Below are 21,166 nucleotides of genomic sequence, written 5' to 3'. Positions count from 1 at the left end.
AGAAAAATACTTGTAGCTATTTAACACACTTTATCAAATAAGTTTGGTTGTTGAAGATTATACTTTTAAGAGGGCAACTTCTATTTAGTTGCAATTGAATGCTAAGAAACGGATCTTATTTGCATAGAAAAAAAAAAACAACTCTTATAAAGTTCTAAAAATTTTTATGAACTCTCTTAATTTAGCATAAACTGTAAAAATTTTAATAGCTCCTAAATTTATAAAAAAAAAACTAATTGAAAAGTATTATGAACCTTCCTAATTTAGAAAGGGCTTGGAACAATTTAGCAGTTACAAAATTTATACAAATATCTTAAAAATTAAATGCTTAAAAAAGTCTTTAAAAACTTGTGAAATGTTTTTTTTTTTTGACCTTTTTACCAAATTTATTATTTACTTATTTAAAATTTACTCATTTATGACATTTCAGTATTTTGTTTAAATAACTAAATAAAATGAGAAGGGTAAATGTTAGTTACGGAAATGTCCGACATTAAATTCTCCCCCACGCGTTCTTCCCCCCCCCAACCCCTTTAAGATTCGTGACAGTCGCACAGATGCCCCCCTCGTGCGCTCTCTCTCTCTCTCTCTAACCATGGACCTTCTCTCTCTCCTCCTCTCCTCCATCTTCATCGTCCTCGCCGTCCTTCTCTTCATGCGCGCCGCCGGCTTCGGAGGCCGGAAGGTGCGTCTCCCGCCGGGAAGCCTCGGCTTGCCTCTTGTCGGAGAGACCCTGCAGCTCATCTCCGCCTACAAGACGGAGAACCCAGAGCCCTTCATCGACGAGCGGGTCAGGAGGTTTGGGAACCTCTTCACGACGCACGTGTTCGGCGAGCCGACCGTGTTCTCGGCCGACCCGGAGACGAACCGGTTTATTCTCCAGAACGAGGGGAAGCTGTTCGAGTGCAGCTACCCGGGGTCCATCTCCAACCTCCTGGGCCGGCACTCGCTGCTCCTCATGAAGGGAAGTCTACACAAGAGAATGCACTCTCTCACCATGAGCTTCGCCAACTCTTCCATCATCAGGGACCACCTCCTGGTCGACATAGACCGGCTCATCCGGCTCAACCTGGACTCCTGGACCGACCGAGTACTCCTTATGGAGGAGGCTAAGAAGGTACGTGCTCGACCGGACTGGTTGGTTCATTTATTCAACCATTTTAGAGGAACTTTCTTTTTTTTGGGGAAAAGAAAAGTGCAATTACTTTAGTTGAAAATGATTTTAAGACACTCAAGTACATTGTCGGTTGTCAAAATACGTATCGGATATTCCAAAAAATATTTAAAAATTTTTAAGACCAAATTCTATTTTTATTTTTATTTTTTAAGGTGGGGTGAAAAAGTAATTACAAAGTTAAAATGGTGGTAAATTTTAAATAATGCCTAATGCTTTTAAGTTATACGGTGGGAAACAACAATTTAGTGGTCCTCCAAAGGACAAGACATGGAAGGAGTCCAAAATGGATTAGGCAAGGTTTTTTTTTTTCTTTTTCTCAAAGCTAAACCAGCTGCGCACGTTAGAGCTAGCCCATGAGGATGTGCAATTCGGCGCATGTTAGTTGTCCATTTTGACAAGTGTTTTTTTTTTTGGTGAGGGGGGGTGGTAACGGCGCACGTTAACGTGAAGGAAGCACGCATATATGTATGGAGGTAGTAGATGGTAGCTGAGCTAGATGGCCTAGATTCCATATGGCAAGTTGGGGATGAGATGACATTAGGTGCCCCGGCGCACGTTAGCCCCCAAGAAAAGCTCGCGGCCAAAAAAAAAAAAAAGGAATAAGAAGAAAGAGCATCATGTCGCCCCCCGGCAGCATCATGCACATGCACATTTGAGATGTTTCTCTTTTCCCACTTTACCTCATCATTACGCGTCTTTCCCATCTATATAAATATATACATATGTAAGATTTAACTATATAATTATTAGGATTAGAAGTTTCCAAATAAATTTCTAATAATTAACACCCACAGAGTGTTCCTGTGTGCGGGTGTGTATTATTTTTATTTTGTTTATTTAAATTTGGTTGTTAATGATGATGATGATGAGATTGGGGGGGAGGGGTGTGTGTGTGTGTGTGTGTGTGCAGATCACGTTCGAATTGACGGTGAAGCAGCTGATGAGCTTCGATCCATGCGAATGGACGGAGAGCCTAAGAAAAGAGTACGTTCTTGTCATCGAAGGCTTCTTCACCATCCCTTTCCCCTTCTTCTCCTCCACCTATCGCCGCGCCATTCAGGTTCTTATATTTTAAATTTTTAAGTTAATTAAACTTACTTTTGAATATCTTAATTAATTACTTTTAATTTGATGTAATATTTTTTATACTTGTCTCTGTGATTGTTAATTATATTAAAGGCGAGGAGTAAGGTGGCGGAGGCCTTGAGCTTGATAGTGAGGGAGAGGAGGAGGGACAGCGAAGCTGGGGAGAGGAAGGAAGACATGCTGGGAGCTCTGTTGGCCGGAGACGACGCCTTCTCCGACGAGGAAATCGTCGATTTCCTCCTGGCTTTGCTCGTCGCCGGCTACGAGACCACCTCCACCATCATGACCCTCGCCGTCAAGTTCCTCACCGACACCCCTGCTGCTCTCGCCCTCCTCAAGGTACCTACCTACCCCTATTAAGTTAATTGCCTGTTTAAGTTTTCATCCTTTAATTTAACTAATTACTTCAATTTTAATGCATTTTTTATATTAATTATTTTTCTTATAAATAAATTGTAGAATTAATTGAGAATTGATGGAGGGGGTGCCCACCAGCGGCACCATTATGCGGTTGGGGGCCGGCCGCCTTAGAAGTAGAACCTTCATCACTATAAATATACATTATCTAAAGTAATTGTCGACCAACCATGCTGGACGGCTCTGATAACTGAGATCCAACGGCTACCAGCTGCTAGCCCACGTCTTCTGCCCTTCTCACTAATTATCTCCTTTTAATTTGAATAAAAATAATTAACCTCATATTAACAATCTAATTAGATACAGAAATACAATACACACTGACTCAGGTTAATCTATAAACATATCCCATCATAAGGTCCACTATTATTATATCTATTCCAAACAAATATCTTAGTAAACCACCAATACACCATAATTTGGGTTAGGCTGTCAATAAGATATTTGAATTTTATTTAAAAACGAAAACAAAGTGGTCAAAAAGTAAAGTAGGATGGGGAGAAGAGTACAGATGAAAAGTCAAAGAGGAGGCGACATGGTTCGCAAGCGGACAAATGATACGCGCTGCATGCCTTCTTTCTTAGCTGCACGCGCACGCCTGTGGAATATATATACGATAATAGTTATTATATATTTTTTGTGCCTGACGTGTCAGAACATACCATCCCATTCACTCACCTCCCCACCTCCCCATATGCCTATATTTTAAATGTTAGTTATATAACAAATATATTTTATATTTATTAATATTTTTAATTTTACATTTAATAAGTATATAATTTTAAAAATAGACACATAAACACGTGAAGGGAGAGATGCTGGTATAATTTTTCATATATTATCAAATAAAATTTATTTTAATTCTCGTACTTTTAATTAATGTAACTAAAAATTTGTACTTATTAATTTCATATAATTATTTTGTCATCTTAATTAAATTTAAACTACTAGTAAATTTAATAAAAAAAAATGCTTATGTATATAAAGTGTAGAATTGGTATTACATGTTATATAACTATTATTTTTAATAAGTTTATCATTTTTAAAAAAACTTAAAGAAGTTTTATTCATAATAAAGTAATTATAACTTTTCAGTGTATAATTAGTATAAAATAATATAAAAATTTTCCTCATAGTTAGCTGACTAATCTAGGGGTGAAGCCTAGAAGGGTCTTTCATTAATTTTATTTATCAAATTCATAGCCATTAAATTAGATTATATCACAATTTTAATTGAATAAACTAATAAGTACAAGTCCTTAGTTGTACAAATTAAAAGTATAACGACTAATTTATCATTTCACTCTTTTCGATTTAATGTTTAATTGTTTGAATTGTGAACATATTCTTGTAATATACGTATAATTAATTTTACAAATTTAAGAATATTTAATAGTCGTATCAAAGTTATATTACTAGAGTACTCGGATATTGTTTTGCAGTAAAGATATTTTATAATATAATTACATTAGTTTTAAGTATAAAAAAAATATTAATAAAAATAAGGACATTTTGATTGCAAAAATAATTTTAATTTTGTTTTATAGTTGCAAAATTTGTAACTTGAATTAGTCTCAGTACTCTCCACTCTCAACTCTCTTCTCAAAAAAAAAAAAAACACACACACACACACATACACACACACAACAAAACTAGCGTTTGTCCCTCGATAGCCTGTCCATTGGAAATCGTGTGGTGCCGATTTCGAAGGGAGGCAGCATCAGACGGCGTAAAGTGAAGGTAGGCCCCCGCGCCCGCCCTATTATCAACCTTCGATCACTGTGGTCATTAACTCTCCACCGTTTGATTGGCGCTCACGCGCGCGACTGCCTCCTGTGGGCTACTAGCAGTAGCACAGCACAACGTAGGTGTCACGTGCTATTATTACAATCACTTTTAATGTCCTTTTAATTAATTAATATATATACCTGGAGTTGCGATCCTGCCACCGCTCCACCACCCCACCTACGCCTTAGCCTCTTCTGTTCCCATAGGGTTCTTTCCCATTCCATTTCCCTTTTTTACCCCTTCTCAAATTTACTAAGATGCCCCAAATTCTTTTTTTTTTTAATAAAAATTGTTCCTTAGCAGCATCAGACTGACTCTGCATATAATTTCTCCGACTATTTGATAGAAAACGAAGATAGGTATATTTTAAATTAATTTGTTTGAACAGGAAGAGCACGACGAGATTAGGGGAAGAAAGAAGGAGGAGGAGGGTTTAGGATGGAATGACTACAAGTCCATGCCCTTCACTCAATGTGTAAGCTCCCTGATTGAGAAAGAGAGAGAGAGAGGCCATTGTCTTTATTCCATTCATCAATAATAATTTAACATTTTTAATATGTGCAGGTTGTCAACGAAACTCTGCGGTTTGCAAATATAATAAGTGGGATTTTTCGGCGGGCAATGACGGATGTTCATATAAAAGGCAAGAACCTAAATTCCCCCATCATTTTTTTCCTTTTTTTTTTTTATTTAAACCAATGCGTTCATTGTATTTCCACTATGTAATTACTAAGGTGGATGACTTTTTGCACGAGTCAATCAATATATATGTAAATATTATTTTTATGAACTAACGCATAGATATATGAATTTATAGGGTACACGATTCCAAAGGGATGGAAGGTGTTCGCATCGTTCAGGGCAGTGCATTTGGACCAGGATCACTTCAAAGACGCTCGTTCTTTCAATCCATGGCGATGGCAGGTCGACGCCTCCCCCAGCCCCTCATACTTTATTATTTTATTATTCTTATAATTGTCAACTAAGCTAATTAGAATGAGTGGAATAAATGAACAGAGCAATGCAGGAGGGGGGCCAGCAGGGAATGTGTTCACACCATTTGGAGGAGGCCCCCGCCTCTGCCCTGGCTACGAGCTTGCTAGAGTTGAACTCTCTGTTTTCCTCCACCACTTGGTCACTCGCTTCAAGTATGTTCCATTTTTATATAAATAAATTGTCCATTTTCATTATTATTTTTTTTTATTTGTTTCGAACCTTAAATCTCCATTCTTCTTTGTTAATTCTATGATTTGCAGTTGGGTCCCTGCAGAAGACGATAAATTGGTTTTTTTCCCGACGACTCGAACGCAGAAGAGGTATCCTATCAACGTGGAGCGAAGGCAGGTGCATGAGCGAGCCATGTAAAGAGGGGTTAGGTTAGGGGAGGCCACAAAATTCGAGTTAGATGTAATGTAGGGAAATTAGCTAAGTCGTAACTATTTTGCTCCCCTATCCAAATAAAATTAAATATAAATAAATTAGATATATATATATATATATATATATAATTTGGTTGATTTGTATAAATATAATAGAAGGGGTCTATTTGCGAATGAATCTTTTTATTAAGAAAGAAAGCGAGAGCTTATCTTAGTTCTATATGGATAGTTCATTTCAACTGTAGAAAGTTTTTTATTTATTTTTGAAATATTCCTTTTTATTTTCATGGATGGAGAGGAGGGATAGTGGTAGAAATCCTTTATTACCTAGGCTTGTAAATTAGTAGGGGAGTTATTCATGTGCATGCATTTGATCAATTTGGACTATGGGCATGCATTGCATTTGCATTTGCATTTGCATGGTGACTTTCAGGGCTCAAAATTCTCCTGCTAAAGGTCAAGAGCAGAATATATGTGGTCGGTGTGACCTTGCGACTCAACTTTTTTAAGTTTATAATATAAAATAAAATAAAACATAAACGCATGCATTCCCATTGACAAAATTGGGGATTGTAACGAGTTAACTTTTTGACAAAAAGATTTGAGGCAGATAAGAAATACAGCATAAAGTTTTCGTGTAACCACGCAAAGGGGACAATGCTCTGTAGCCCTCACTCCTCAACCCCCACATTTGCTTCAACCCTTCTGGCTACCATCTCCTTTCTCACTTTATTTATTGGTTTATTTATCTATCTATATATTTGTTTGGTTGTTTAATTAGTTTCTTCCTCCTCGAGCCCCTCAATCCTTGATCTCACTTTTCCCATGTCAAGCCAGGGGTTCTGAGTTCATTTCTCGCCTCTTACTCGCTTAATAATTGAGGTCTCTCTGTGAGAATTTTACCATAAAATGATTTCCTAATCTTTGGTAATGTAAAATTGACAATAATAATAATAATAATAATAATTAAACTATGACCTCCAGGCATAAGCTCAAGTGATAAGAACTTGCGTAAGAAGGCCGTTGAGAGCGATCGTTCTCGGATTCGAATCCTGCCGCTTGCAGCACACATCCGCGATTTACCACCTATGTGTTGGTCAAGGGCACGGCTGACATAAGCATGAGATTAGTGTGGTGCTGTGAGAGTAAAGCCCACGATACCCGACGTTATCAAAAATAATAATAATGAAAGTATGAAAACTGAAGTAGAGATCAACAGCTATTCTTGAATAAAAGCAAACTGGGTCCTGGTGAGAAAGCAGGAGCATTCACTATTGTAATGTGTGTTCCTCTCTCTCTCTCTCTCGTCATCCCTCATCAACCTGCTGAAATATATTTTCACAGTAAAATCACTCATTTTCAAGAGCATCCAGGAATACAAAACTAGGGGAAAACCCTATCAGCAACTCATGGTACATGTTCTTTAACAGCACAGATACAAAGAAAATATACACATTGATAATACTGAATTTTCAGGAAGCTGACTCCAGCTCTAGATATAACTTGTACAGGAATCATAAAACCGCATCCACAGCGATAGCAGTGATAAAAAGATATGCAGGTTTCATCAGCTGCTGCTTTCCCGGTCTCTCAATGCAGATTCAACAAGCTTGACCTTTTTAGAATTCGCGCTATTGACAAGTGAGAGTTTTGCAATTGAGGATTTCAGCTGAGAAATTTGGGCATCTCGGACATGATTCTTCATCCTCCCAGATGTTTGCCTTTGTGCCTTAGATGCATTGCCTTGTAGGGATTGCATGAACCTTCCCAACCTTGCATTCAAAGCTTCAATGGAAGAGTGCCAAGCATCTAATTCAACTCCTGTAAATCTATCTGCAAAAAAAACCAGATTACTGTCAATAGCATGTTGACAGAAGGCAGTCCTGTCCAAGACATATATATAAAGAAATGTGAATAAAGATCGGAGATCATTTGAATGCAGAAACTACTCATAAACATATATAATTTCGAATTCATAGCACTTTAATTTGTTAAAAGAAAGTGCAACAGGGGAAAAGTTATTAAACTAGTTATCATGGCAACAATGAGCATAAATTTCAAGAATAATCCAATAAATTAGAAAATAAGTTTTGAGCAAAGAATTAACAAAAGAGGAAAAAAGAGAACCTCATCAAAATTTTCAACCTGTAAAAAGGGATAATATATAGAATATCAACAAAGACTGGTAAATAAATCAAGCTGACATGCACAAACTAGATTCATTACCAAGATATGATTTGAACTCGCACTCTGCTCTAGACAATGGTTTCTTGTGCGCCCCAGGCAGCTTTCTTAAGCTTTGAATCCGTTCATCCAGCCGATTGTGCTGCTGAATTGCATGCTCCATCCGTTCCTCCAACCCTGGCTGTTTCTCCTCAACTTTCACAAGCTTCTGTTGTGCTTCACGTAAACGAGCATGCTGGTCATCAATGATTCTCTTCAGGTGAGGGCCATGATGCTTGAGCTCAAAGTACACCTAGAAGCATGCAGGAGTAAGTTTCCTCGTGCCACCAATTAAACAGCTAAAACAAATTCATGACAGCATCACCAATTCACCATACAGTTTAGTTGACTTGAAGTGAGGGCAAGATGCCGGAGTTCAATGTAAATACAGGAGAATTTCTTCAATATAACTAAAAATTACAAAGCTCACATTCTTGAATGGGCAAGGTCATCACAAAATCTGCCCCAACTTTTAGAATTTCTAAATGACAGTGATGAACAATTTGGTAAACATATTCAATACTGTAGCAAAGGAGTTAAAAATTTCTCTTTGTACATACTAATACGACTTAAGAAAGGCCAAATGAGAAGAAGATTCTTCTGTATATTGTGCCACAGAAGAAGGATTATTGCATCTTTATCATAACATATGTTCATACATAGTTACCTTGTGTGCATACTCAACGTAATTTTCATGGAAAAGTTTGCAGTATTGATGAAGAGTTGATCGACCTTCAATAGAATCAGCAGCAACATACTGCAGATTTGGTGAGGCAGAAGGAACAAGGACCACTTTAGGGCCACTAAGGAGTTCTTTGCTGATAATATCTGGGGTATCTGTCTCTGTTGTTTCTACTAAGCTTATGGGTTTCCTTTCCATATTAGCATGTACGGGGAGCAATATATTCCATGTTTTCATCTCCAGCACAATACATTCATAACACAAGGTAACTCCCACTATCCATGAATATCCAAATGAATCAGATAATGGCACAAAACCGAAAAGAGGAGAAGGAGAGGAGGTTTCTCCCTGGCATGTATTCAAAACAGGATTCACAGAAGGAGTTCGCATGGTCTCATCCTTGCCACTCATCTGACTTGTAAATGGGAGAAAATGCAACACTATGGAATCTATCCCTCCATCATGAAGTGAATATATTCTCTCAGGAATAAGGGGATCAACATACATTGAAACAAAAGAATCACCTTGGATGTTTCTTGGCAAAGCCAAATCCACAATAGCCAGTCTCAACAATGGGGGTGGATGACCTAACCAGACAGTATGATCAAGTGGCTGATCAAGCTTCACTATAGAAAGATCATCATTGGTGGACTCACATATCATAGCAAGACCAAGGATTCGGTCATGAGAATCAACAGAGACGCGAGGAGGACTACCAACACTCCAGACTGGTTGGATTTCATCAGTTAGGGCATCTATTTGCAACTGCCCACCACTCCAGGCAGTCACAAGAATTGAGTCTTTGCTGACTACATTATAAAGAAAACTGACAGCTCTGCCTTCACATTCTGCACCCTGATCTTCTGAATCATCTTCCTCTCCATGACATAATTTGCGTAGGGGGCCCTGGAAAATCACAAAGGAAAAATTCCAGTAAATCTTGAAGTTTGCAGTAGTTCCACTTACAAAAGCAACCAGCCACACTGTTCAGAAGCAATATCACAGCACAAAAATAACATGATTTGGAGGTTTGAATCATTGTTTCTTGAACATTCTTCTGGTCAGAAGTAATATAAAAGAAATTTGCAATGTTCAGAAAGGATCCTCTCCAAATATGTTGCATTTAGTCTTGGGGATATTAACACTTCAATTAGATGGATAAACTATGAAGAGGTTAAATATAAAAGATAATATAGGGCCACACATGTATGCAAGAAATTCAGCCTATTCGGATAACATAAGTAATTTTTGTAGCATCATGTTCCCAAAACTTTATGAAATCCCACGAATATGCGGGTCACATAACAGAGTAAATTCCATCCTTTGCAAGATCATGTTCTCAAAAAAATGCTTGGGATCCTATATGGATGGATTAATGAAGTAAATTCCGTCATGGACCAGAAAGTCAATACACAACAGTAGCAGCAGCAACTATGCCTTTAATCCCCAACCAACATCGCCTGGAATGGGAAATGTTTAGGTTCAGAGAACCAGATGGGATTGTGGCATGGAACATGCTCTAAAATGCAGTACATTAAGGATGGACTTGCATATGCATATTGATGAACATTGTGCGATGGCATTTTTGTTCACGTATGACAACATGCAAAGGTGCTTCTAAATCTTGGTGAAGTAGACTAGTAATGATTGAAAATATATATATACAATGCAATAAGCTCCACTTTGACTACAAAAAATACATCACATGGAAAATATTGAATTAAAACTTTAGATACCTAAATTTACTGTTCTAGGATGAACTTGCATCTCCGCACCAATTTGCAAATTGCTACTATTTGGGTTAGCCAAATGGCTCTTTTTTCTTCATTTGGCTTGGTTTAAAGCTATCCCTTCTGTCATATGTTTATATTCTTTAACTTCCACGATGTTCTTCTTGATCTTCTACTTCTCTTACCAATCATTTGCAATTAAAGGAGTAATAAGCTATTTCATATAATCATAAATCACATATTACAAGGTGTTCAGGTAATTATGGCAATTCCTTTGCGCTTGGGATGGAGGTCAGTCAGTCAGTGACCTCTTTTGGTATTATAATCACATATTAGAAGAATGACCGTGAGATTAATTTCCAGAACTATCCAACAAGAACTTTTGGTATTAAAATAAATGAAGTAAGCTGTTTAGTATCATTTCTGTTGTCTATTTACTATTTTCATTGCAGTATAGCAAAGAAACAGATGATGACAATGCATTTGTTTATGCTGCTAGTTTTCAACATCAATTTTTAGCTATTTTGGCAAAAATAAAAAATTAGATATTATGATTTTCAATTGTAGTGACAACATGTCGCTGCCAAAGTATCCTAATGTCCAGAATTCACTTTTTGTGGACCGTACATGATTTTTAATTAAGACTAAAATTAAATGACCATGTGAAATTTAAAATATAATGAAAATAAAATATTCATAAAATTTCTAAAATTTTGAAAAAAATATAAAAGCCATTCAAAAAATATTTTGACCCCTTTCAACAGTTATGTACAATAGGATTGTTCTTGGTTACTAAAACATTATTTTAAAAATAAGTAAAATAAATATAATTAATTCATATGTTTCATTATAATACTTCATAATTTGTATTCTTCTGCATTTTTATTATTTTAATCATATTTTTAAATGCTACTTGGTTCAAAGACAAAAATGAATACAAGTTCGATTAGGATATAATATCAGTTTTGAAAATATTAAACAAACAAATTTCCTATTTCTGGTTTTTAATTATTGTTTCAATAATTTCTGACAATTATACCAACAGCCCCAAAATTAGTCTAGCTTGTAAAAAGTGAGCTAATAATGTTGAGAATCTGAAATTGTCCAAGGCAGGTAATAGCTCTATTGCAGAATAGATGCAAGTATTATTTTTTAATCTGAGATTGTGTCCCAAAGTGAAAACTTCACCTGGTGTCAGAGGTCTACACAACCACAGATAAAATATCATCAAAATGCATTGCTTACAATGAATCCAAATGGATCACACTCTTAAGTAGAAAAAAAAAAAAGAACAAATAAACATAACTAAAAATAAAATCATCCAAAGGGTACTGATCAGCGAAAATTCGTAAGCATGACGGAAAAGTGCAATGAGAAAAAAAACATCTCTCAAACAATTGAACATATGGCTAGCCTAGAAGCAGCTAGAGAGATGCATAAATAAAGATAAATACCTGCAATAAAAGTGATGCATCAAATAAAGCATGAGGATAAGCTTTCACTGCCAATAAATTTCCCCCCTCTTTTGCTTGTTGGGAAAATTCTGGAAATGTTGCCTCCAACCAAGATATTGCCAGATTAGAATTACTAACAGCTGTTGAATTGGCCGACTTCAGCCCAAACATGTGAGCATCATTATATATCTCCGATATAGATTCCCATCTGTACACACTGTACCAAAACAAAATAGTGTCAACAAGCGTGGAAAGGCAGCACAAAAAAAATCTTTAGCTAACTATCACCACATATTAATGAACTGCTCCAATATAAATGGCATAAATGTAGGGAAGGCATTATCAGCTGCATGCTTTCCTATACCAGAAAAAATTATATTACAAATTAGATAATAGATAACAGTCAAGTAATTCCAGCATAAAGAATTACAGTTAGCACCATAAGTAACTATGTCTGTGATGCACCTATTGTCCTAATTTTTTCACACATAGCTGGCCCCAAGCCCAGGTAGAGGAGGGTTGCATTAGGTAGCTGACAGCATAAAATTTGTCAAATCACTATGATATGAATCCTTAAAGAATATTTGTTGGAGCGTCCCCTACAAGCGATGCGTTGCACTTGTACCACCCGAGTATAGCAAAAAGGGAGCTAGGTCGTCGCCCCGAAGCAACACGCTGCGTCGGCGCCTAGATACGTTGTCAAATATGTAAGGGTTCCTGCATCATTCTGGACGTAGGCAGGTAAAGAAGCTAGTATAGGAAACTAGAATTAGATTAGAAACTTGGAATATAGGGACACTTAATGATTAAAATAAAATTTAATATAATTTGGTTTCAAGAAACTAAGTAGGTGGGGGAGAAAGCTAGAGAAATTGATAAATCAGGATTTAAACATTGGCGCACTAGAAAAGAAAAACATAAGAATGGAGTAGGAATTATTATAGACAAAAACTTAAAAATGGCATTGTTGATGTAAACAAAGTAGGGGATAAAATTATAAAAAAATCAAGATGGTATTAGGCCAAGAATAATAAATATCATTAGTGCTTATATTCCTCAAGAAAGCTTAGTATAAAACCTAAAGAAACAATTTTGGGAAGATATAGATAGTATTATACAAGGCATACCAGGGACTTGAGAAAAATATTCATAGGATGAGATATGAATGGACACGTTGGAAGGGATAATAAAGGTTATAAGAGGGATACATAGAGGATATATGGATATGGAGACAAAAATGAGCATGAGGAGATGATCTTAGACTTCGCTATGTCATATGATTTTATTACAATGAATACTGGTTTTAAGAAGAGAGAAGAACACTTAATAACCTTTAAAAGTGGACAAAATAGAAGTTAAATAGATTTTTTTTAACTAGGAGCGTACTTCGTTTATCATACAAGGATTGTAAAGTTATTCCAAGTGAAAACTTAACCACACAACATAAAGTCTTAGTGTCAGATATATGTATTAAAAAAAGGAAGAAAAAGTATAAAATAAACCAATGTAAGAGAACTAGGTGGTGGGACCTAAAGGAAGAAAATATAATAAAATTTAAAGATAAAATTATCAAAGATGGGGGTTAGACTATAGACAATGGGATAGATACAAATACTCTTTGGATTAGATGGGCTAACTCTATTAAAAATATAGCAAAAGAGATTTTAGGTAAATCAAGGGGAAGATTCTCACATAGCAAAGAAACTTAATGGGGGAATAAAGATGTCCAAAAAATCGTAAAGACAAAAGGAATTTGGTATAAACGTGACAAAAATGTAGAAACATGGATAATTTTGAAAAGCATAAAGGGGTAAGAAAAGATACAAAAAAGCACGTTAGTGAAGCTAAACACAGATCATTTAATAGTTTGTATAATAGATTAGATACAAAATACCATGTGTCATGGGCCGAATATTTCACACCTTTGTGAATGGACTGTGCGACGCTAGCTAAAGCCCTCTTGTTTAACTAACCAACCTATCGTTTATCACAATTCACCCAAAAAACACTTTCATTGTCATTCAAGCAAATATAAAAGCGGAAGCAATAAGCAACTTATGTGTCTAGTGAGGAAGGAAAGTAGGTTAAACACGTTGACACTAGCTATTGAGTTTTACAAGGGGAAAGAGATATATTTAAACTAGCTAAAGCTAGAGAAAGGAAGAGTAAGGACTTAAGAAATGTAAAATGTATAAAAAGTGATGATGATATTGTCTTAGTTAAGGACGAAGACATAAAAGATAGATGGCAAAATTACTTAATAAGTTGTTTAATGAAAACCAAATAGAAGGCTTAAACTTAGAATTGATAAATGAAGAAAAGACTAAAAATATGAGATTAATTTGCAAAATTAGAGTTAACAAAGTTAAGTTTGCACCAAAAAAGATAAAAAATGGAAAAACTGTAGGACCAGATAACATCCCAACTGAAGTTTGAAAAATGCTTAGGTAATAACGGAATTATATGGTTAACTAATTTATTTAACATAATTATAAAAACTAAGAAAATATCAAATGAATGGAGGAAAAGTACTTTAATACCTATTTAAAAAAATAAAGGAGATATTCAAAATTGTAATAACTATCGTGGAATTAAACTTGTGACTCATACGATGAAACCGTGGAAAAGGATTGTTGAACAAAGATTAAGGCTAGAAATGAAGGTCTCGAAAAATCAATTTGGTTTTATGCCTGGGAGATCTGCCACAGAAGCTATATATCCTTTAAAAAGATTAATGGAAAAGTTTAGGGAAAAGAAGAGGACTTGCATATGGTATTTATTGACTTAGAGAAAACATATGATAGGGTACCTAGAGAAGCTCTATGGTGGGTTTTGGAAAAAATAATGTATGTAATAGGTATACTAATGTCATTAAGAATATGTACGATGGAGTAATGACTAGTGTAAGCACCATAGATGGAGAAACTAGATAATTTCCAATCACCATGGGTGTACATCAAGGATCTTCTTTAAGCTCTTATTTTTTTGCTTTAGTGATGGACCAACTGACTAAGAGCATTCAAAATGAGGTTTCATAGTGTATGTTGTTTGCAAATGATATTGTATTAATTGATGAAACTAGGGGCGGAGTAAAGGCTAAGTTAGAATTATGGAGAGAAGATTGGGAATCTAGAGGCTTTAGAATATATAGAAATAAGACAAAATATATGAAATGTAATTTCAATAATGGTAGGAGAAATATTGGAGACAAAGTTAAACTTGATGATGAAGAACTTGTAGATTTCGATACCTTAAATCTATTATGCAAGCTAAAGGAGAAACTGAAGATGATGTAATGCATAGAGTTAAAGCAGGTTGGGTAAAATGGAGAAGTGCTTCCAATGTGCTTTGTGATCATAGAATACTCTTACAATTAAAAAGAAAGTTTTATAGGACGATTATAAGACCATATGCTATATGGATTAGAATGTTGGGCGACAAATAAATAGAATATCCAAAAAATAAAAGTTGTCGAGATAAGAATGCTTAGATGGATGAGTTGTATAACACTGAAAAATAAATTAAGAAAATGAACATATTCGCGGTAAGTTAGGAGAAGCTCCTATAGAAAATAAGATAAGGAAGGGACGACTCAAATGGTTTGGGCACTTGCAGTGTAGGCCACATAGTGCGCCAGTGAGGAAGAGTGAGTTCCTCACAGTAGAAGGGATAGGGTAGACCTAAAATAACTTGAAATGAGATGGTAAGAATTTAATAGCCATGAATTTGTTAAAAGAAATGGTCCATGATCGCATAAATTGACGAAAAATGATTCATATAGCCGACCCTACCTAGTGGGACTTTAAGGCTTGGTTTTGTTGTTTTGTTATTGTTGTTGTTGTTGTTGTACCATAAGCTGATGTTTCAAGTGCCATAATCCATTGCATGCATGATATGCATCTTACTACATGTTCCTTATGGTCCCATTCAAATACCTAATGTTTTTAGTCTATTTGTTGCTACCTACACAATTAATTATTAAAATTAAACAAAAAAGAAAGAAGCAAAAACAATAGACAAAGCAAAGTACCTTCCAAAGGGAACCACAGGACAAAGGATGTAGATTGAACCATCACTAAATAAAACAAAAACCTGCAGAATGCCATATAAACAATTACTTAAAATGAAACAGCAAAAGATTTGAAGTGACCAATCTTAATATCAGCTGCAATGAACAAAGCAACAAAACAAAATATGAGACGGCAAAATGAAGAATGATGCATTGTAAAGAAACACATGACATCCAGAGCTTTGGGTGGTCTCAAGTTGGGCCCCAAAACTTATATTGATCTGGACCACCAAGAACAAAACTAAATGCATCGGATGTTTTTCTAAGGACAAGGGCTGCCTTTCAAAACAGCTCATATGCTTATATTGAGTGTAAGCTCACTTGCATCATGTTGACCATTTAAGTCCTTCAAGCCTAGGATGCCCTACAGACTTCATTCCGTCACAGCATGTGCTATCATATCTAACAACAAAGTTTCATAAAATTCATCTGATAATCTGGGCACCGAGGATGCCGTAGCAGTGAATGCACACCTCACATCTTAATCTGGATGCCAAGGACACTCTTATTCAGGGTGACCAAGGGTCGTCAACTTCAACAGGGACATGAGGGGGAGAGCAACATGCAGATAAGGGCAGTGATCCTGGAATGTAATCTGGATGCAGTTTCCCTCTTTAATGAAGCATCATCCCAGTTAATGACCAGATGGTCCTTGATTTCAATCCTGTTGATGTCCAATCAGCTACACTGGTAGAGTCGCAAGATTTTGACCATGATAATGAGCTGTTTAAGGATTAGATATCGAAGTAGGTACTCTGGAAAGATAAAATGGTGAGTAAATCCATTGGGTATCGTTCGAAGGATTTCAATGCAGAGCTTTCAGTCAATTTGGAGAGAGAGAGAGAGAGAGATGCCAAGAAGGCATATTAAGTCAAAATAAGAACAGAAACAGCAAACAACACAAACAGGGAGCTCAGAGAGAGAGAGAGAGATGCAAAGAAGGCATATTAACTCATAAGAAGAACAGAAGTAGCAAATAGCACAACAGGGAGCTCAAAAGGCTAGAATTTTCTGTTCATCCTGAATATGATAGGGACAGCAGCAGGGGTTTGCAGTGAAGTGCTTCCTAAAGGACTGGAATAGCTACCACATTTGCTTGCAGGAAATCAGAATGAACGCTATGGAATATGACAATTATCAACTTCAACTGGGAAACTAGGAAATGGAAACAAGTTTCTCTTCCTGCTACAGGAAATTCTGATGGTATAACTGTTCTTTGGAGAGAAGATGTGGCAGAGCTGGTGAACAGGTCAATCGGAATTTGAGACCTTCACTGTCTTCTGTTTGTTCAAAACTGTGGAGGACTACTTCACTTGGTTATTCTCAAAGCCTAAAAATCATGAGAGAATGAATGTTAAAGAGAACTTGCTAAAAGCTTAAAGCATATTGAAGCTTAAAGACAAGATGAAGCCAAAGAAAGACAAGCATGAAGACTTAAGTGTTTAGAATGACAAAATTTTAAGAAGTCTTTATGTAAGTACTTCGTATTCAAATATCTTATGAAAACATGTTGAAAGCTCTTCTAGGGTTATTCATTGACTTAGAAACACTATTTAAAACCCTGGAAAATGTTTTATAAGAAATCAAAACAGCAACAACAAAACCAAGCCTTATTCCCACTAAGTGGGGTCGGCTATATGAATCCTTTTCCGCCAATTTATACGATCATGGACCATTTCTTTTGATAGATTCAAGGATATTAAATTCTTACTCACTATCTCCTCCCAAGTTATTTTTGGTCTACCCCTACCCCTTCTACTGCCCCCCACAGTAACTAAGTCACTCTTCCTCACAGGTGCACTATAAAGCCTACGTTGCAAGTGTCCATACCATCTGAGTCATCCCTCCTTTATCTTATCTTCTATAGGAGCTACACCTAACTTACCACGAATATGTTCATTCCTTAATTTATCTTTCAATGTTATACCACTCATCCATCTAAGCATCGTCATCCCGGCAACTTTTACTTTTTGAATATTATGTTTCTTCGTCGCCCAACATTCCGATCCATATAGCATAGCTGGTCTTATAGCTGTCCAATAAAAATTCTCTTTCAATTTTAAGGGTATTCTACGATCACATAGCACACTTGAAGCACTTCTCCATTTTACCCAACCTGCTTTAACCCTATGCATTACATCATCTCCAATTTCTCCTTCAGCCTGCATAATAGATTCAAGGTATCAAAATCTGCAAGTGCTATTTATTTATTCATCATCAAGTTTAACTTTGTCTCCAATATTCCTCCTATCATTACTAAAATTACATTTCATATATTCTGTTTTATTTCTACTTATCTTAAAACCTCTAGATTCCAAAGCTTCTCTCCATAATTCTAACTCAGCCTCTACTTCATCCCTAGTTTCGTCAATTAATACAAAATCATCTGCAAATAACATACACCATGGAACCTCCTTTTGAATACTTTTAGTCAATTGGTCCATCACTAAAGCAAAAAGATAAGGACTCAAAGCAGATCCTTGATGTACACCTATGGCAATTGGAAATTCTCTAGTTTCTCCATCTATAGTCCTTACAATAGTCATTACTCCATCGTACATATCCTTAATGACATCGATATACCTACAACATACACTCTTTTTTTCTAAAACCCACCATAGAACTTTCCTAGGTATCCTATCATATGCTTTCTCAAGGTCAATAAATATCATATGCAAGTCCCTCTTCTTTTCCCTAAACTTTTCCATTAATCTTCTTAAAAGATAAATAGCTTCTGTGGTAGATCTCCCAGGCATAAAACCAAATTGATTTTCTAGATCTTCGTTTCTAACCTTAATCTTTGTTCAACTACTCTTTCCCATAGTTTCATCGTATGACTCATAAGTTTAATTCCACGATAGTTATTACAATTTTGAATATCTCCTTTATTTTTGTATATAGGTATTAAAGTGCTTTTCCTCCATTCATCTGGCATTTTCTTAGTTTTTACAATTGGTATTAAATAAATTAGTTAACCATATAATTCCGTTTTCACCCAAACATTTCCAAACTTCAATTGGGCTATTATTTGGTCCCATAGCTTTCCCATTTTTCATCTTTTTTAGTGCAAACTTAACTTCGTTAACTCTAATTTTGCAAATAAATCTTATATTTTTAGTCTTTTCCTCATTTGACAATTCTAAGTTTAAGCCTTCTATTTGGTTTTCGTTAAACAACTTACTAAAGTAACTTCGCCATCTTTCTTTAATATCTTCGTCCTTAACCAAGACAATATCATCCTCACTTTTTATGCATTTTACATTTCCTAAGTCCTTGCTCTTCCTTTCTCTAGCTTTAGCAAGTTTAAATATATCTCTTTCCCCTTCTTTTGTACCTAATCTATCATACAAACTATTAAATGATCTATATTTAGCTTCACTAATAGCCCTTTTTGCATCTTTTCTTGCCTCATATTTTTCAAAGTTATCTCTGTTTCTACATTTTTACCACGTTTTATACCAAATTCTTTTTGTCTTTATGATTTTTTGTACATCTTTATCCCACCACCAACTTTCTTTGCTATTCGAGAATCTTCCCCTTGAGTCACCTAAAATCTCTTTTGTTATCTTTTTAATAGAGCTAGCTAATCTATTCCAAAGAGTATTAGTATCTATCCCATCCTTTGAGGTCCAATCTCCATCTTTGATCATTTTATTTTAAATTTTATTATATTTTCTCCTTTTAGGTTCCACCATCTAGTTCTCCTACACTGGTTTATTTTATCCTTTTTCTCTCATTTTTTAATGCATATATCTAACACTAAGACGCTATGTTGTGTGGTTAGGCTTTCACCTGAAATAACTTTACAATCCTTGCATGATAAACGATCTACCCTTCTAGTTAAAAAAAAATCTATTTGACTTCTATTTTGTCCACTTTTAAAGGTCATTAAGTGTTCTTCTCTCTTCTTAAAGCAAGTATTCATTATACTAAAATCATATGACATAGCAAAGTCTAAGATCATCTCTCCAGACTCATTTTTGTCTCTATATCTATATCCTCTATGTATCCTCTCATAATTTTTATTATCTCTTCCAACGTGTCCATTCAGATCTCCTCTTATAAATATTTTCTCAGTCCCCGGTATGCCTTGTATAATACTATCCATATCTTCCCAAAATTGTCTCTTAAGATTTTCTGCTAAGCCAACTTGAGGAGCATAAGCACTAATGATATTTATTATCTCTTGTCCTAATATCATCTTAATTTTTATAATTCTATCCCTTACTCTAGTTACATCCACAACGCTATCTTTTAAGTTTTTCTCTATAATAATGTCTACTCCATTCTTATGTTTTTCTTTTCCAGTGTACCAAAGTTTAAATCCTGATTTATCGATTTCTCTAACTTTCTCCCCCACCCACTTAGTTTCTTGAAGGCAAATTATAATTCTTCTTCTAATCATTGTATCCACAATTTCCATGCTTTTACCCGTAAGTGTCCCTATATTCCAAATTGCTAATCTATTCCTAGTTTCCTGAACTAACGTATTTACCTACCCACGTCCAGAATGATGCAGGAACCCTCGCATATTTGACACCGTACCCAGGCGCCGACACAGCGCGTCGCTTCGGGGCAACAACCTAGCCCACCCTCGCCCACTTTTCGCTACACCCGGGTTGATCAAGTGCAACGTGTCGCTCGTAGGGGACACCCCAACAAATATTCGGTAAGGATTTATATCATAGTGATCTGACAAATTTTACGCTGGCCGTCAACTACCTAATGAAACCCTCCTCCTGAAAATTAAAATGAAAATCCTGAATTTGGTCTGCCCAGAAGACTGAAGATGTCCCTCAGAAGACTGAAGATGTACTTCAGAAGACTAAAGTTTTAGTTTAGTCTACTAAAGAATTTCTTCAGGAAACTGAAGAATTAGTTTAGTCTATTGAAGATTTTTCTAAATGAATACAGAAGAGGCACTATACCCTCAAAAGACTAAACCCTCAGTTCAGTCGTCTGATTTGGGACTTCAGAAGATTGAACCCTCAGTTCAGTCGTCTGACCTTGTGTCCAAATCAAATTTTTCAGTGTTAAGGAACACCAGAAGACTGAACCCGATACTTTAGTTGTCTTAACATTGTTTAACGGTTAATTTTTTAAATGTTTTAAAAATACGAATAAAGGTTTCTTGTGCCCCAAAATTATGAAAACTTGGGAA

At 35.8% G+C, this 21,166-nt stretch overlaps 2 protein-coding genes across 2 annotated transcripts in view; one reads left to right on the top strand and one right to left on the bottom strand.

Annotated features, from left to right (window-relative positions):
* Positions 1-528: 528 nt before the first annotated feature.
* On the top strand, positions 529-6,067 carry LOC131165932 (3beta,22alpha-dihydroxysteroid 3-dehydrogenase). Its single transcript, XM_058124112.1, has 8 exons — positions 529-1,117; positions 2,088-2,237; positions 2,357-2,602; positions 4,857-4,943; positions 5,033-5,111; positions 5,286-5,392; positions 5,486-5,616; positions 5,725-6,067. The coding sequence occupies exons 1-8, from the start codon at positions 596-598 to the stop codon at positions 5,831-5,833; spliced, it is 1,431 nt and encodes a 476-aa protein (XP_057980095.1). The 5' UTR covers positions 529-595; the 3' UTR covers positions 5,834-6,067.
* Positions 6,068-7,053: 986 nt separating this feature from the next.
* Positions 7,054-21,166, bottom strand: part of LOC131165931 (nuclear pore complex protein NUP88) — a 40,708-nt gene continuing 26,595 nt past the window's right edge. The window contains exons 5-9 of the mRNA XM_058124111.1: positions 15,967-16,028; positions 11,937-12,153; positions 8,738-9,658; positions 8,074-8,323; positions 7,054-7,680 (exon numbers count right to left, since the gene is read on the bottom strand). Of these exons, the coding sequence (XP_057980094.1) occupies positions 7,415-7,680; positions 8,074-8,323; positions 8,738-9,658; positions 11,937-12,153; positions 15,967-16,028 (1,716 nt within the window). The 3' untranslated portion in view covers positions 7,054-7,414. The remainder of the gene's footprint in view (positions 7,681-8,073; positions 8,324-8,737; positions 9,659-11,936; positions 12,154-15,966; positions 16,029-21,166) is intronic.

This window comes from Malania oleifera, chromosome 10 (assembly GCF_029873635.1).
Source record: "Malania oleifera isolate guangnan ecotype guangnan chromosome 10, ASM2987363v1, whole genome shotgun sequence".
NCBI lineage: Eukaryota > Viridiplantae > Streptophyta > Magnoliopsida > Santalales > Ximeniaceae > Malania > Malania oleifera.
This window is presented reverse-complemented; position numbering and strand designations above follow the sequence as displayed.